The 16,099-nt window shown below is 41.6% G+C and overlaps 1 protein-coding gene across 1 annotated transcript in view; it reads left to right on the top strand.

Moving 5' to 3' along the window:
- Window positions 1–15,089, top strand: part of ppfia3 (PTPRF interacting protein alpha 3) — an 80,648-nt gene extending 65,559 nt beyond the window's left edge. Inside the window, exons 27-32 of the mRNA XM_051716866.1 lie at window positions 898–995; window positions 7,804–7,979; window positions 8,682–8,750; window positions 9,103–9,265; window positions 12,998–13,056; window positions 13,623–15,089. Coding sequence (XP_051572826.1) covers window positions 898–995; window positions 7,804–7,979; window positions 8,682–8,750; window positions 9,103–9,265; window positions 12,998–13,044 — 553 coding nt within the window. The 3' untranslated portion in view covers window positions 13,045–13,056; window positions 13,623–15,089. The remainder of the gene's footprint in view (window positions 1–897; window positions 996–7,803; window positions 7,980–8,681; window positions 8,751–9,102; window positions 9,266–12,997; window positions 13,057–13,622) is intronic.
- The last annotated feature ends 1,010 nt before the right edge of the window (window positions 15,090–16,099 follow it).

Raw genomic sequence — 16,099 nt, 5'->3', positions numbered from 1 at the left:
ATGCTTTAGATTTACAGCCCTCAGCAGCCTGTTTCCAAATTATGAGATCATTTTAGGTTTCTACAGAGCCATTATAAGAAATCAGAAATAAATTACATACAATTCTTGTAAAAGGCATGTCTGTAGTCTTTTTAGAGGCATAAATGCAATCCAATAATTGATCCTAACTATATATTAAATATAAAATCTTAACAAACAAGAATTGTGATAACATATTTCATTCATTAATTTGTTCTTTTTTTAAATTTCCCTGATTACATCAACTCATGTGTACTACACATTGTCAAATGAACAACCAGTGAGTAACTGTACTGCCTGATTGAAGTCAAACAGGTCTGAAGTACGACAATATATAACAATAACTGTTCCAGATACAGCTATGTAGCATAATGTTGTGCTTCAGGCTTGTGAGACTTTAATAGTTCTTATTTCATTTCGAGTTGGACATTCATAACTTGCACATCAATATAAGATTAATTCAGTATCCATTCTGACAGATGTATACGTGTTTTTGATTCACTAAAAAACTGAACCGTTTTCCCAACCCTACTTTGCGTTAAATCTCGAATCGATGAATCTGTTTCTGAACCATTTAAATGAATCGATTCATGAAATGTATGCTTCTGGCATGTTTAAACTGTTCAATGTGTATACAGTCTTATTCTGACAACAGTGTCTAAATCTGATTATCATTTTAACCTCTTTCCTGTGTTTCCCCACATTCCTGCTCATTCTATCCAATGCTAATCAATCAATAATCAATAAGTATTCTCATTGTGCAAGTGTGTGTCTCAGGGCCTTTCCTAATGTGCCTGGGGTCAGTTCTTGTAACACTTTGTGTCCTAATGAATTTAGATAACCTTTTTCTTGATCCTTATGACCTTTTGACCCCCCCAGGGTGAGCCTGCATTATGGCATCATGTGCCTGAAGCGCCTCAACTATGACCGCAAGGAGCTGGAGAGGAGGAGAGATGAGAGCCAGCACCAGAATAAAGGTTCTTCTATCTGTTACTTCATCTTTCTCTTATCCTTCTTCCTGAGATAAGGATGCTATTCCTCACTGTTGTACTTCTCTCAGCTAACTAGATGCCCAACACTGGCTCTCAAAAATGTCCTTTCAAAAGTGTTATCCCTGCTGAAAAGTCCAGAGTGACTGGTCACCAGTAGATGTTGTGTTTTGGATGCATGGAGGGATGGTGTCACCAACAGACTTCTTGTAACTTTTTTTAAAAAGCAAGACTTTCTTGATCAGAATAAAATAAAATTAAAAAGCTTCACCATGCTTACAGTGCATTCAAGGTATACTTTGTTAGTGCAGTGCCCTACAAGTTGAGCTACAGCAACTACAACCAACACTAACCAGCTTGGAACTGCATGGAAATTCATTTTGGTCTAAGCTGGTGTTTTTATCAGCGATTTCAGGACGTATTCCTTTTCTGATGACTTTCCAAGTTCTATTTTAATTATATCATCTGGATCTTTTGCTTCAGACTATCAATCATGAGCACACTGTGTAAAAGGAGAACAAAAAACAACAGTCACAAATGGAATGTACAGTACATCAAAACACTGGACAGTGAATGAGAATATGTCAGAGAGAAAGGAAGGGTGTTTACACAGAGTGCATTTGTTAATAATAACATACAGCACATTACCAGCAATGACGTTTGGAAACTGTTGTATGGCCCAGCCTTCCATTATGCACAGGATTCAATGGAACAATAGAGATTTCACATTTGCAGAGGAACTGATCAAAGTGGCCATAATGCACAGATCACATTCTTAATCATGCAGTCGAGTGAGTTGTTTTAAAGGTGCTGATTCAGTACCTTAATTAAAAACAGATGTTTTCACTGATGTAGAATTAATCATCACTTAGCAACACAGATGTTTTCATGCCGTTTGAGACTATATTAAGCATGAGTGAATAGCTTTTCCTGCTCACAGCTCTCTGCACTGTAGTTCAGTGACACTTTTGTGTGCATTACTAAGTAAAGTATTTACTTAGTAATGCAAACTATTGTGAGGGAAAGCAAAACTTATTACGATGGAACGCAAAACTTATTGCGAGGGAATGAAAAATGTATTGCGAGGAAACGCAAACTTTTGCGAGGGAAAGCAAATCTTTTTGCGAGGGAATGCAAACTATTGCGAGGGAACGCAAACTATTGTGAGGGAATGCAAAACTTATCGTGAGGGAATAGAAAACGTATTGCGAGGGAACTCAAACTATTGCGAGGGAATGCAAAACTTATTGCGATGGAACGCAAACTATTGCGAGGGAAAGCAAAACTTATTGTGATAGAACACAAAACGTATTGCGAAGGAATGCAAAACGTATTGCGAGGAAACGCAAATTATTGCGAGGGAACGCAAAACGTATTGCGAAGGAATGCAAAATGTATTGTGAGGGAATACAAAACTTATTGCGATGGAATGCAAAACATATTGCAAGGGAATGCAAAACTTATAACGATGGAACGCAAAACTTATTACGATGGAACGTAAAACTTGTTGCGAGGAAATGCAAACTATTGTGAGGGAAAGCAAAACGTATTGCGAAGGAATACAAAATGTATTGTGAGGGAAAGCAAAACGTATTGCGAGGGAATGCAAAACTTATTGCGATGGAACGCAAAACTTATTGCGAGGGAATGCAAAACTTATTGCGAGGGAACGCAAACTATTGCAAGGGAAAGCAAAACTATTACGATGGAATGCAAAACTTATTGCTAGGGAATGAAAAACGTATTGCGAGGAAACACAAACTATTGCGAGGGAAAGCAAAAGTTTTTGCGAGGGAATGCAAACCATTGCGAGGGAAAGCAAAACTTATTGCGAGGGAATAGAAAACGTATTGCGAGGGAACGCAAACTATTGCAAGGGAATGCAAACTTATTGCGAGGGAATGCAAACCATAGCAAGGCAATGCAAAACTTATTGCGAGGAAATGCAAAACGTATTGCGAGGGAACACAAAATATTGCGAGGGAACGCAAAACTTATTGCGAGGGAATTAAAAACTTATTGCGAGGGAAAGCAAACTATAGCGAGGAAATGCAAAACGTATCGCAAGGGCAAACTTGAGTGGTGGTGGCATAGTCGGCTAAAGTATGGAACTGGTAAGCAGAAGGTTGCCGGTTCGATCCCCACTATGAGTTTTCAGGAAGGTCCATTTCACATGCAAATTACTCCAAATTGACTCATATATTTATGAAAATGATGACTGTTGTATGAATGAGACCCATGGTTAGCATACAACAGTCAAGGTTACTTAAATAGTACTATAGAAAAACTGTGATTTCTACCAAAAACTATGGTTACTACAGTCTACAATATAGTTTTATCTCAATGGTTTCACTATGAATATCATGGTTAAAATATGGTTACTGTAGTAAAACCATGGTATTTATTACGAGGGAACGCAGAACTATTGCGAGGACATGCAAAATTTATTGCGAGGGAATGCAAAACTTATTGCGAGGAAACGCAAACTATTGCGAGGGAAAACAAAACTTATTGCAATGGAACACAAAATGTATTGCGAGGAAACGCAAACTATTGTGAGGGAACACAAAATGTAATGCGAGGGAACGCAGACTATTGCAAAGGTATGCAAAACTTATTGCAAGGGAACGCAAAATTTATTGCGAGGGAACGCAAAATATTGCGAGGGAACACAAAACTTATTGCGAGAGAACGCAAACTATTGCAAGGGAATGCAAAACTTATTGCGAGGGAAAGCAAACTATAGCAAGGGAATGCAAAACTTATTGCAAGGGCACACCTAACTTATTGCGTGGGCACGCAAAACTGGAGTGGTGGCATAGTCAGCTAAATCACGGAACTGGTAAGCACAAGGTTGCCGGTTCGATCCCCACATCCACCACCATTGTGTCCTTGAGCAAGGCACTTAACTCCAGGTTGCTCCGGGGGGATTGTCCCTGTAATAAGTGCACTGTAAGTCACTTTGTATAAAAGCATCTGGCAAATGCATTAATGTAAAATGTAAAAAAAAAAAAAAACTATTTCAGAAAAAAAAATTCCACCCTGTCCTCTAAAGGGCTCCATAGAAAAGTAATAAAAATCTGTGAATCCTACAAAAGTCATGGAAATTTCTATAGTGACTATACATTTTTCTAGTTATGCTCAGCTGTAAAACATTTTGTCAGCTAGAAATGGCTTCTTTTGAGTGTAGTTAAGGTCCTTATTCAGAAAGCATAAATGACTGGAAAAGTCATGTATATTCGTTGGTCAAAAGGTGTGGGAATCCTTTGTGGGGGAAAACGTCCTGGTTACTTTCATAACTTCTGTTCCCTGATGGAGGGAACGAGACATTGTGTCGATGTAGTGACACTAGGGGTCACTCTTGGGAGCCCCAAACACCTCTGATTTTGAAAAAAGGCCAGTGGTAATTGGCGAGTGGAATTTGCATGCCACTCCCCTGGACATATGGGTATAAAAGGAGCTGGCTCGCAACCACTCATTCAGGTTTTGTGCTGAGGAGCCGAGACAAGGTCCCGGCCATTTCAGTGGGTAGTTCAGTATTGTGGCAAGAGGGACACAACGTCTCGTTCCCTCCATCAGGGAACGGAGGTTATGAAAGTAACCAGGGCGTTCCCTATCTGTCACTCACTCGACGCTGTGTCGATGTAGTGACACTAGGGGTCCCAATACGAAACGCCACAATAAGCTGAACTGTGTTATGTGGACTGGCGGTGCGAGACGGGCAGACCGCTGTGTGCCTTGTAGCCAGGCTAGCACAGCCGTGGCCTCTTTTCCTCTTTTTTCTCCCCAAAAAGAGTGGAATTTTGTTTACCGGCTAGGGGCCATAAGTGTCACTCCCAAGGGGAAGACACCACGGAGACCACACCCCGTCCGGGGGTGGGGGGGGGGGGGGGTATTTTGAGTGGAAATACATCACATGGTCTTACCAAGTCTTGTCGGACGTATGTCATGTGGAGAAGCCCCATGGTAGGTCCTACCCAAAGCGGGAGGAGCTCTACAAACACAGTGACCGGGGGAAGAGGAACCTCTGCCCAAGGATGACACAGTTTACCGACAGGGAAACGATTTAGCGGAAGATATATCACATGGGGTCACCTATGGGGAACCAGCGCATGTGAAGCACCTACCCCAGTACAGGGCTTAGTTAGCACATGTACTGGGCCGGCAGCGAGTTTCTCAGCAAACTCGTCTGCCACAGGGCTAAGAAGGAAAGTCATCCAGGGATCAAAACTTGTGAACACGACTGGGAGTCAAAAGCGCACGTCTTTAACTCAGGGGAGGGGAAAGGCGCTATGTGCAAGCGGTACACCCGGCCAGCTGTCCCAGAACTTACCTGCTCGTACCTGCTCAACCCGGAGATTGTAGAACCTCACAAAGGTGTTGGGTGTTGCCCAGCCCGCTACTCTGCAGATGTCTGCCAAAGAGGCGCCATTGGTCAGGGCCCAGGAGGCCGCCACACTCCTAGTAGAGTGGGCTCGTAGCCCCACAGGGGGCGGCACATCCTGAGCGTGATATGCCATCAAGATGGCGTCAATGACCCAATGGGCGATCCTCTGTTTGAAGACAGCGCTCCCTTTCTGCTGTCCGCCAAAGCAGACAAAGAGCTGCTCGGAACTTCTAAAGCTCTGCGTGCGGTCCAAATAGATGCGTAAAGCACGCACCGGACACAGCAACGCCAAGGCTGGGTCTGTCTCCTCCCAGGGCAGCGCTTGCAGGTTCACCACCTGATCCCTAAACGGGGTCGTGGGAACCTTGGGCACATAGTCCGATCGGGGTCTCAGGATCACGTGAGAGTAGCCAGGACTGAACTCCAGGCAAGTTTCACTGACAGAGAACGCCTGCAGTTCCCCTACCCTCTTGATGGAAGTGAGCGCAGTCAGGAGGGCAGTCTTCTAAGAGAGTGCCTTAAGCTCAACTGACTCTAGGGGCTCGAAGGGAGCTCCCCGTAGACCCCGAAGGATTACAGAGAGGTCCCACGAGGGGATAAGGCGCGGTCTGGAGGGATTCAACCTCCTAGCGCCTCTCAGGTACCTGATGATCAAGTCATGCTTCCCCAAATACTTACCATCTACTGCATCGTGATGTGCCGAAATGGCATCTACATACACCTTCAAGGTGGAGGGGGACAGCCGCCCCTCCAGCCTCTCCTGCAGGAAGGAAAGCACCAATCCGACTGCGCATCTCTGGGGGTCTTTGCGTCGGGAAGAACACCACTTGGCGAACAGACGCCACTTCAAGGCATACAGGCGCATTGTAGAGGGAGCCCTAGCCTGAGTGATCGTGTCTACCACTGTGTCTACCACGCGGCGCGCGGCCGTGAGCGGCACTCTGGGCCCAGGAACCAATCGTCGAGCCTCAAGGGTTCAGGGGAGAGTGGAGGTTTCCACTCTAGCCCGACGCTCGCGGCCGTCCGGGAAAGCATGTCCATCAGCTCTGCGTCGGACTGAGACTGGGCGACCATACCTGAAGGAGAAAGCCCAGCCGAAGCCTCCACATCAGACTGGACGAACCCGCTCTCCGATGCTGTGATCGAGAGCTCATCGTCTTCCGGGCTCCGAATAAGAGCTCAAACTCACCCTGAGACTAGCCGGTGGTCTCATCCGAGTGCCCGATCGGGGCAAGCGAGCGTGCTGAGGAATGGGAGGTCCGTGGGAGGTGCTCCCATTGAAGTCCCCAAATCGTTCCCAGCGCTAACCGATGCAGCCTCATACCCGTAGGTAGAAGGACCGAGGCGGGGAGCCACTGGGGTGGCTTGCCCGCTTATGAAGGAAAGCCACGACCGCAACGTTGCCATAGTCATGTTCTCGCAATGAGGACATGACCCATCCACGAACGATGTCTCCACGTGGGTAGCACCCAGACACGTAAGACAGCGATCGTGGCCATCAGAAGCGATAACACTAACCAGCTTGGATAACGACCGCAACCAGGAATAATACACAAATGGAAAGGCATCTTTAAAAATACGTTCCATGAGTGCCACTCTTTTAGTTAGAAAATATACTCTTTTAGAATATACTCTTTTTGTTCTGCCGAAGTGCCAAGGGGCGTTCTCTGCACTCCACGAGTGCAGAGGGGGAGAAGCCGCTAAAATGCTCCATAGATCCAGCAGTTTGAGGTGAATAGTAGCGAGATTGATTTCAGTGCACTGAACGCAACCGCTCGGCTCCGAAGAGAAAATCTGAATGAGTGGTTGCGAGCCAGCTCCTTTTATACCCATATGTCCGGGGGAGCGGCATGTAAATTCCACTCGCCAATTCCCATTTTTTCTAAATCAGAGGTGTTTGGGGCTCCCAAGAGTGACCCCTAGTGTCACTACATTGACACAACATCGAGTGAGTGACAGATAGGGAACAGTCAGACTGAATTTACTTACTAATTTGTTTTTTTTTTTTGCTTGTAATAATACAATAAGCAAAGTAAAATCTGCTCTAGTCATGAACATTCAGATGTATTGTTTGTATTAGCGGCCAATTGAATGGCATATTTTATTCAGTTGGCTGTGATTGCATGCCTGCTTTTCTGTTGAACTTGGGTTTTGAGAAACTGAGTCAACAAATAAGAAATGCAAAGCCCCTGAAATCCACTGGAATTGCAAAGCAGAGACAAAAACTTTGAAACAAAAACACATGTTCATATGCACACTGGCAATCAAAGATCGAGTGCAACTACAAGAGAAAATGATATCCAGAGGCATCGTATCTCATCATCCTGTGATGATAATGATCAGAGGAATTCTATTCATAATGTCCAGCCCTTGTGTTTGAACTGTGTTCTGGGTTTGCTTCCTCTCTAGATGTGATGGTGTGGTCAAACGAGCGTGTGATGTGCTGGGTGCAGTCTATCGGCCTGAAGGAGTATGCAGATAATTTGACAGAGAGTGGAGTGCATGGAGCCCTGCTCGCACTGGATGACACCTTTGATTATACTGATCTCGCACTGCTCCTGCAAATACCCAACCAGAACACACAGGTATAGAGCATATTAATAGAAACATACGTCTAGTAACAATGAGAGGACAACTTACAAATATACTTTATATTTATGTTTTACAAGTTCACACATAACCTATATATTTTAAGGGCTTCCAAAGTTAACATTAACTTTTGAGGTTAATTAAATTAGTTTAATGCCATTACATTTATTTAATGCAGTTAACACATTTACCTTATATGACATTATAATAAATTCTGTTCTGTTCTAAACACAGGCCTTGTTTTCAGTAAATGATGAAGAAAGTAATATAATAAAAATATTCATACAAATAAATCATATCAATCCAAAATCCCATCTAATACAGGACTTTTAGCAAAAGTCATTTGCAGTCTTATTATGGTGGATTTTGGTAATTATCAGAACTCCACCTGTCTGACATATCACCTACAAGTTAAACACACTGTCAAGCTGTGGCATCAACATATTTCTTACATATTTGTTTTCTGTCCTTATGATAATCTGAATATTTTGCAAAGGAAAAAATGTATATATTAAACACAATTAATTATTTTAGTATTTTGACAGCCTTAATATTTATATATAAACTCATAGATCTATTTGAATATACATCTAATCTCAAAGCAATGACTGCTTGATATATTAAATGCACCAACTACTTACTACTCATGACCGGTTGGGGTTGATAACATCTGAGGTATGTTTATATTCCACATCCAGGCACGACAACTTCTGGAGAAAGAATATAACTCTCTTATCACCATGGGAACAGAGAGGAGGCCAGACGAGGTGAGCATCTTGGGACATGAACACAGCTGGATGTTAAATAATCATCCCTTGCCTCCCATGACTGAAATAAACCATTCTTTTCTGCTAATGTCCTTAGAGGGGTTATTCTTCTTTCTACCTTTACATTGTGTAGCCTCAATGCCAGTTAGAGCACGTATAGAATAAGATACTTAAGTTTAATAGTATTTTGTACTAAAAGGACATGGGATATAAATTACTTAATTTACATAATACATTAATTACATAATAATTCCCTTCTGAGGTACCTTACTTGACACAGATGAACCCATCTGATGTAGTAACTCACCTAAGTTCCACTCCTACCTTTCTTTCTTGTTGTCACGCCCTCTAGGATGGCACTAAGACATTCACCCGCTCTCCGTCCTGGAGGAAGATGTTCCGCGAGAAGGATCTGAGGGGGGTGACCTCTGATTCCTCAGAGACCCTGCCTGCTAATTTCCGTGCCTCAGCCATCTCTACACCCTCAGTTACCCTGAGGAAGGTCCAGAGCGATGGTGAGCTTTCACCGCTTAACATACTCCCTTAAGAGTACACACAGTCATAGACATGCTGCCCAACTCACCAAACAGATATATAACCGGACTGTCTCACTTTTATCTTAGATATCACCTGTATTTATGTTATATGTTGCAGATTTTGTATTAAAGGAATAGTTCACCCAAAAATAAAAATTCTCTCATCATTTACTCACACTCATGCCATCCCAGATGTGTATGACTTTCTTTTTAATGCTGAACACATCTCAGCACTATAGGTCCATATAATGCAAGTGAATGGTGGCCAGAACTTTGAAGGTCCAAAAAGCACATAAAGGCAGCATAAATGTAATCTCAAATAGATTAAACTATAGTGGTTTTATATATGTCTTCAGAAGCGATATGATAGGTGTGGGTGAGAAATAGATCAATATTTAAGTCCTTTTTTAATATAAATTCTCCTTCCTGCCCAGTAAGTGGTGATATGCACAAAGAATTTGAATTGCCAAAAACAAAAGAAGAATATGAAAGTGAAAGTGGAGATTGATAGTAAAAAGGACTTAAATATTGATCTGGTTCTCACCCACACCTATCATATCAATTCTGAAGATTTAACCACTAGAGTTGTATTGATTACTTTTATGCTACCTTTATGTGCTTTTTGAAGCTTCAAAGTTCTGGCCACCATTCACTTGCATTATATGGACCTATAGAGCTGAGTATTTTTCAAAAAAATTTAGTTTGTGTTTAGCAGGGAAAAAAAAGTCAGACTTCTGGGATGGAATTAGGGTGAGTTAATGATGGGAGAATTTTCATTTTTGGGTGAACTATCCCTTTAAGCTATATGAGTTGATGGGTTGGATGCTTTTGGTAAATGGATGCTGGTTGGATGTTTTTTGTTGGATGCTAAATTGAAAATGATATTTATCCAGGCACCACCAAAATGTTGCTGTCTGATATCTAGTTTTGGAGGATTCCATCAAGTGTGTGATCCTCGGATGTTATCACATTTTAATGAATTATGACGTTGATTGATGCAGAATACGGAAGTAGATACAACTGCAGTATGTTGAGATATTTTTTATTAAAATTTAGTTACAATTGTTACTGTTTTATCACTGTGTATATGAAATATAGCATTATAACATAGATAATGCAACACACAGTAGCATGTAAGCAGTAAGCATGTGTACATTAATCCACTACACAACAATTTATATATCTTTATATGAGGGTAACTAGCAAATACATTTATAGTCACAATAATTTAATTATTTTAATTTCACAAAATACATCCAAATAATGTGAAAAGTCACAGCAAGAGACCAGAGGATAGTGAAAGCTTAAAATAAATATTCCTTGTTCAATACAAGTTAAGCTCAATCGACAGCATTTGTGGCATAAAGTTGATTACCACTAAAATTAATTTCGACTCGTCATTCCTTTTTTTTTCTTCTTTTTTTATAAAATTTTTTTTATCCCCTTTTCTCCCCAATTTGGAATGCCCAATTCCCACTACTTAGTAGGTCCTCGTGGTGGTGCTGTTACTCACCTCAATCCGGGTGGCGAAGGACAAGTCTCAGTTGCCTCCGCTTCTGAGACAGTCAGTCCGCGCATCTTATCACGTGGCTCCTTGTGCATGACACCGCGGAGACTCCCAGCATGTGGAGGCTCATGCTACTCTCCGCGATCCATGCACAACTTACCACGCGCTCCATTAAGAGCGAGAACCACTAATCGTGACCACGAGGAGGTTACCCCATTTTACTCTACCCTTCCTAGCAACTGGGCCACTTTGGTTGCTTAGGAGACCTGGCTGGAGTCACTCAGCACACCATCTCTCCTTTTCTTTGAAAAAAATCAAAAATCGAGGTAACTGTGAGGCACTTACAATGGAAGTGAATCAGGCCAAATATCGAAAGGCAGAAATGTGTAGCTTATAATTTTATAAAAGCAGTTACATGAATTCTTCTGTTAAAACGAGTATATTATTTGAGCTGTAAAGTGGTTTAAATCATTGTTTTTACAGTCGTTTTAGGGTTTAAGGCAGGGCTAGTCAACTGGCGGCCCTAGGGTCACATCTGGCCCCCCAGTAATTTTTATCTGGCCCTCCAACTGATTTGAATAAAATCGGCTCGCAGTCTGAAACAAATGAGCGCTCTCTGCGCAAAACTCATCGGTGAGTTTAACAATGCTCAGTAGAGATGCGAAATAGCATTCAGCAGTGAGTTTAACAACACTTGGCGTGTGCAAGGAAAGCGCATGTTTAAGCTTTTCTGGCCATAGTTTACTGCTTTGCAAAACATGAACCAGCACATTTTAAGTGAGCACTTGATTGCATCTTATTCAATCAAATGTATTAATGCAAATATATACTGTATATGCTAGCTGCAGAATGTGCAAATCTACAGACTGAAAAAATATTCTAATATAACTGCAGGTGTAACAGAAATAGTGTCAGCTCATATGCACAACCTTATTAAAAGAGCAATTGATGATGAAATCCGAACGTAAAAAAAATAAAAAATAATGCTTTTATTCTCCCTGCTTCACGTGTTAACAGGCGTGTCTCATTTCTTTAGGGTCTTTAGTGCTCGTAAAAAGTGATAACGTGAACCTGCATACACGCTTATAGGCCGATCCTGAATATGTTTGTTTGGTTTTATATACAGCTTTGTATCAGCGTTCTCCATCCTGAACATCATCAAATCAGTTTATTCTTCGATTACCAATGATTGTTTGCACAAATATCTGGCTCCTGTGTTAACTAATTAACTATATTTTCCCCTCACTGAATGAGAGGATATAATAGAGAAAAGGCAAGGGAATAGACATTTTCTGCTTTTTCAAAAAGAATATGAAATGTATTAAATTTAAATGTATTTTTATGTAAATTGATGGTTCTATATAAGATAAGCTTGATAATGTTAAAGATATGTGCTGTAGCAGATCTAAATGTGTTCCCTCAGTTTTCATCGTTTGTAAACAATAGCCCTAAAATGTTAAAATGATCACTATGTTTTTATTTTCAAAGTAATGTATTCCTGGCTATTTTAATCTAAATAAGTGCATATTATTAAGGGTGTTTAGTTTTTTTTAACATGTTTCTTACAATGAAGTGCTAGCCAAGAAAAATACAGAAAAATGTTTGGCCCCCTTCGAGTTTTCATCTGGACATTCTGTCCCACGCAAGCAAGTATAGTTGAAGAGCCGTGGTTTACGCCGTTACGTTGTTTTGTGAACAAAGTTGTAAATTTGTAGGCTTGTAAGTGATTTTGTCACACTAAAATCATGTTAACACACATATTGCATGTGTCTTTTGGCTATACTTTTAAAACAGTGAGCATTTTAATGTTTACAGGTTGGCCCCATTCACTTCCATTGTAAGTGCCTCATTGTAACCCAGATTTGTGCTTTTTTTTTTTTAAAGAAAAGAAGGGACGAGTCGAAATTATATTTTTTGGTAATCAACATTTTGCCACAAATGCTGTCGACTGAGCTTAACTTGTATTGAACCCAGAATATTCCTTCAAGGAATCCTCCAAAAGGAGGTTAAAACCTTGACAAAGTGGCATGTTGGTGGTGGGCGAATAAACTTTATTATAACAACAATTCCTTATGAGAATGTGTTGCCAAAAGTGGTTTAGTAGTGAAAGCTGAAACATAGGCCCTGTTGACCTTGCTATTTCTGATGAGAAACCAATTTTACAAGTAAATATCTCACTTGTCTCTCTCTCTGTATCTCTGTAGCATCTCCAAGGGCAGAATCTGGCTCAGTGAGGACCTACTCCTGTTGAGGGACTGCAAAGGTGAGGAATGACTATAAGCTCAGATGGAATCTGCATACTCCTTTGTTTTTTCTGCAATTATTTTTAGGGGAAAATCTGTAAAGATTTTGTGAAATGGATTTAAACATGGTAATGTGTTAAACGGATGTGGGAGTACTACTAATAGGGCATTGTAAGTTGATGCGTTTAAAATTACATGCGTTCCAGTCCTGTGGAAAGCTACAAAGTTCTGCAGGTGTATTTTCCATGTTAGTCTGGGAATGACTAGCTACCTGTAGCTACACATGGAAATAACCAAACTTGTCTCAGTCTTCCTTCCGCCCATTTACAAGCTCAGCGGAAGCACTTTAAATGTAATGTTGGGTTTTCATACTGCGCCGTACTGCAGTAGACCACTCCTTCAAATGTTTGTCGTTAACCTTGATTTGGAAGGATGTTGTTTTTCATGTTTTTATTGTGATTCCTGATTTGCTTTGGGTTTTTGTTGCCGTTTTTGTGTGAGTCATTGCTTCAGCTACTTTGCCTTGGGTTAACTTCAGGTCACGCAATCCCTCACACTGCGCTGCAATTCTTTCTCTCATCCACAGGAGGCGCTGTCATCAGAGAGCTGGAACCGGCTTTACATTTCATTCAAGGGGAGGAGGGGGGATAAGCAGAAAAAAAAAGCAATGAATATATACATTTATAAATATAACTCTACTGGTCTGACCATTCTGCAATAACAGAAGAGGAGAAGAAAAGAGGGATGGAGAAGAAAGAGAAAAAAGACATGAAGAATGTGTGACACGGAGAGTGTGGTAAGAAATGGGATGGTTGGAGGAATCGGACTGTTTAATCTTTCTTTCTGTCGTTCTCTCTTCTCACTTCCTGTGTCTGTGCTGATGGGACATTTGTAGATGGACTCTCTCGTCTTTCCATCTTTTGTTTCAGTGGAGATGCCTACAGCCCTAGTTCCTCAGAATGGGTTTCGTTGACTGCCTAGAATTGGTCTCTTGTGTCTTTAAGTAGAAACAGATGTTTGTGGCAGTGTCATTCGCACTCAAACCTGGAAAATTCAGGGATGTTTACATACAGGAAAGCAGTGTCTAAGGGTGCACAGGAAGTGTACTGAATAGCACAGTTGAAGGGCCAGGCTGCGTGAAGTGTGCTGAAGAAAGATTGGAAGAGTTCACTGTAGTTTCAAGAGCGCGAGCACAAGAGGAAACTCCTGAGAAAGACTGCAGTGAAAGCTACCTGTAAGGCAAAGAGCAAAAGGGCACAATTCTTTCTCAATTAATGCTAGGTGTTTTTTATTTCAAAACTTTAGATCAAAGACAAAATGTGTGGGGAGAGAGTCAGCAAAAATGTCTGGCATTGAAGGTAAGCTGGTGGCAGATAGACTAGAAACACTAGGAGATAAAGAGAGAGCCAAGATGCTTGCGGACAAAGCAAGTGACCAGCAGAAATGAGCATCCTGAAGTGTCCTGAGGGACAGAATAATTCTAACAACGCAAGCCATAAAAGAAAACAAGTGATGTACCAAGGAGGAAACGCAGGGGGGGAGGGAGGGGCGGGGAAAAACAAGTGAAAGAAATTGTTTAGCTTCTGTGTTGCGATGCATGTCAAACAACCAAGATGACAACAAACTAAAACTTTCGGGGAATATGACAATATGACGAAAAAATTAAAACTATGTGTACATTTAACATATGAGGTTAAGAGCTTGGGGAACAATTTGTAAAATGTGTGTATTTTCATTTTTATTTTTTATTTTTATGATAATTATATTTATTTTCTTTATGTATGTATTGAATAACTGTATGTACATGTTCATTTAATACTTAATTCTGACTGTAATTTAATTTGATTAGTTTAAAGCGTAAATATGAAATATTAAAAACATGATCATTAAAATATGCTACTTGTATGTGTACATTTTGACAACAAAAACACTTGTGTTATGATTTAAAAGAAACCATTACTGTTGATGAGGATGACAGTGATTCAAATTGAAAATAATGTCTGCAAAATAAACAATAATGATGATGAAAATCAAATAAAATAAAGTGTTCCTAATGGTACTAAAGATTTCAGTCTGTGCATGATTTTGAGATAACTTGTATTTGGGCAATAATTTAATTATTTTTTTTTTTGCCATCTAGAGCATAATGAAAGTGTATGTGTGTGTGTGTGTGTGTGTGTGTGTGTCTATGAGGAGGCCAGAAATGTGAAAATGTGACTGTAAAATATTTATACTGTAACATTTATCTCCATTGGAACTACACTCAAAAAACGAATTCATTACCTTTACTTAATTTAATTTAAGCAATTTAATTCAGTTTCATTAAACCAACATAATTTAGTTGGATTAGGTCAAATCAGTGCAGTATAGTTGCTTCAACTCAACTTTATTAGATTCCTCTAACTTAATATTTTTATGTTGGTCCAACTTAATTTTATTAATTTACCTACAGTGCCGTGGGGCAGGCCGCCTCCGCCCTGCATGCCATGGGCCTCCTGCAAGTACACCAGGCCAAGGCACTGAAAGAGCTGCACATGGGTAGTCCTGATCCCGATCAGGAGCTGCGCTCGGTGACCGACCTCGCCCTCCGGGCGATGAAGGTCACGGCGCGAGCACTCGGGCAGGCGATGTCCACCTTGGTGGTCCAGGAGCGCCACCTGAGGCTGAATCTGGTCGAGATGAGGGACACCGACAAGGCTCGCTTTCTCAACGCTCCCATCTCCCAGATCTCCTAGACTTAGGCGGTGAAGAAGCAGACTGAGGCGATACAGCACATCTTTCCCCGGCGCGGCTCATGATCCCGTACCCCGTCTGCTCACCGAGGGCGTCCCCCTGTGGCGGCGAAAGCCCAGGCAGCTCCGCCACAGCCCGAGCCCAGTTCTCAGCCCCAGCGTAGAGCCCCCCGCAGGAAGCCGATGCCCCCCACCTCACGACCAGGTGCAAGGACCCAGAAGGCTCCTAAGCGCCCCTGAGACGGACGACCCAGGGAGGGAGATGTTCGCTGCTACAATGGAGCTGGTATCCAGACCACTCCGTCCCCCGGTGGAGCGCCGGGAGGTAAAT

Source organism: Myxocyprinus asiaticus, chromosome 14 (assembly GCF_019703515.2).
Source record: "Myxocyprinus asiaticus isolate MX2 ecotype Aquarium Trade chromosome 14, UBuf_Myxa_2, whole genome shotgun sequence".
Classification (NCBI taxonomy): domain Eukaryota; kingdom Metazoa; phylum Chordata; class Actinopteri; order Cypriniformes; family Catostomidae; genus Myxocyprinus; species Myxocyprinus asiaticus.
Note: the sequence above shows the minus strand (reverse complement) of the source record. Positions and strands in the feature narration are given on the sequence as shown.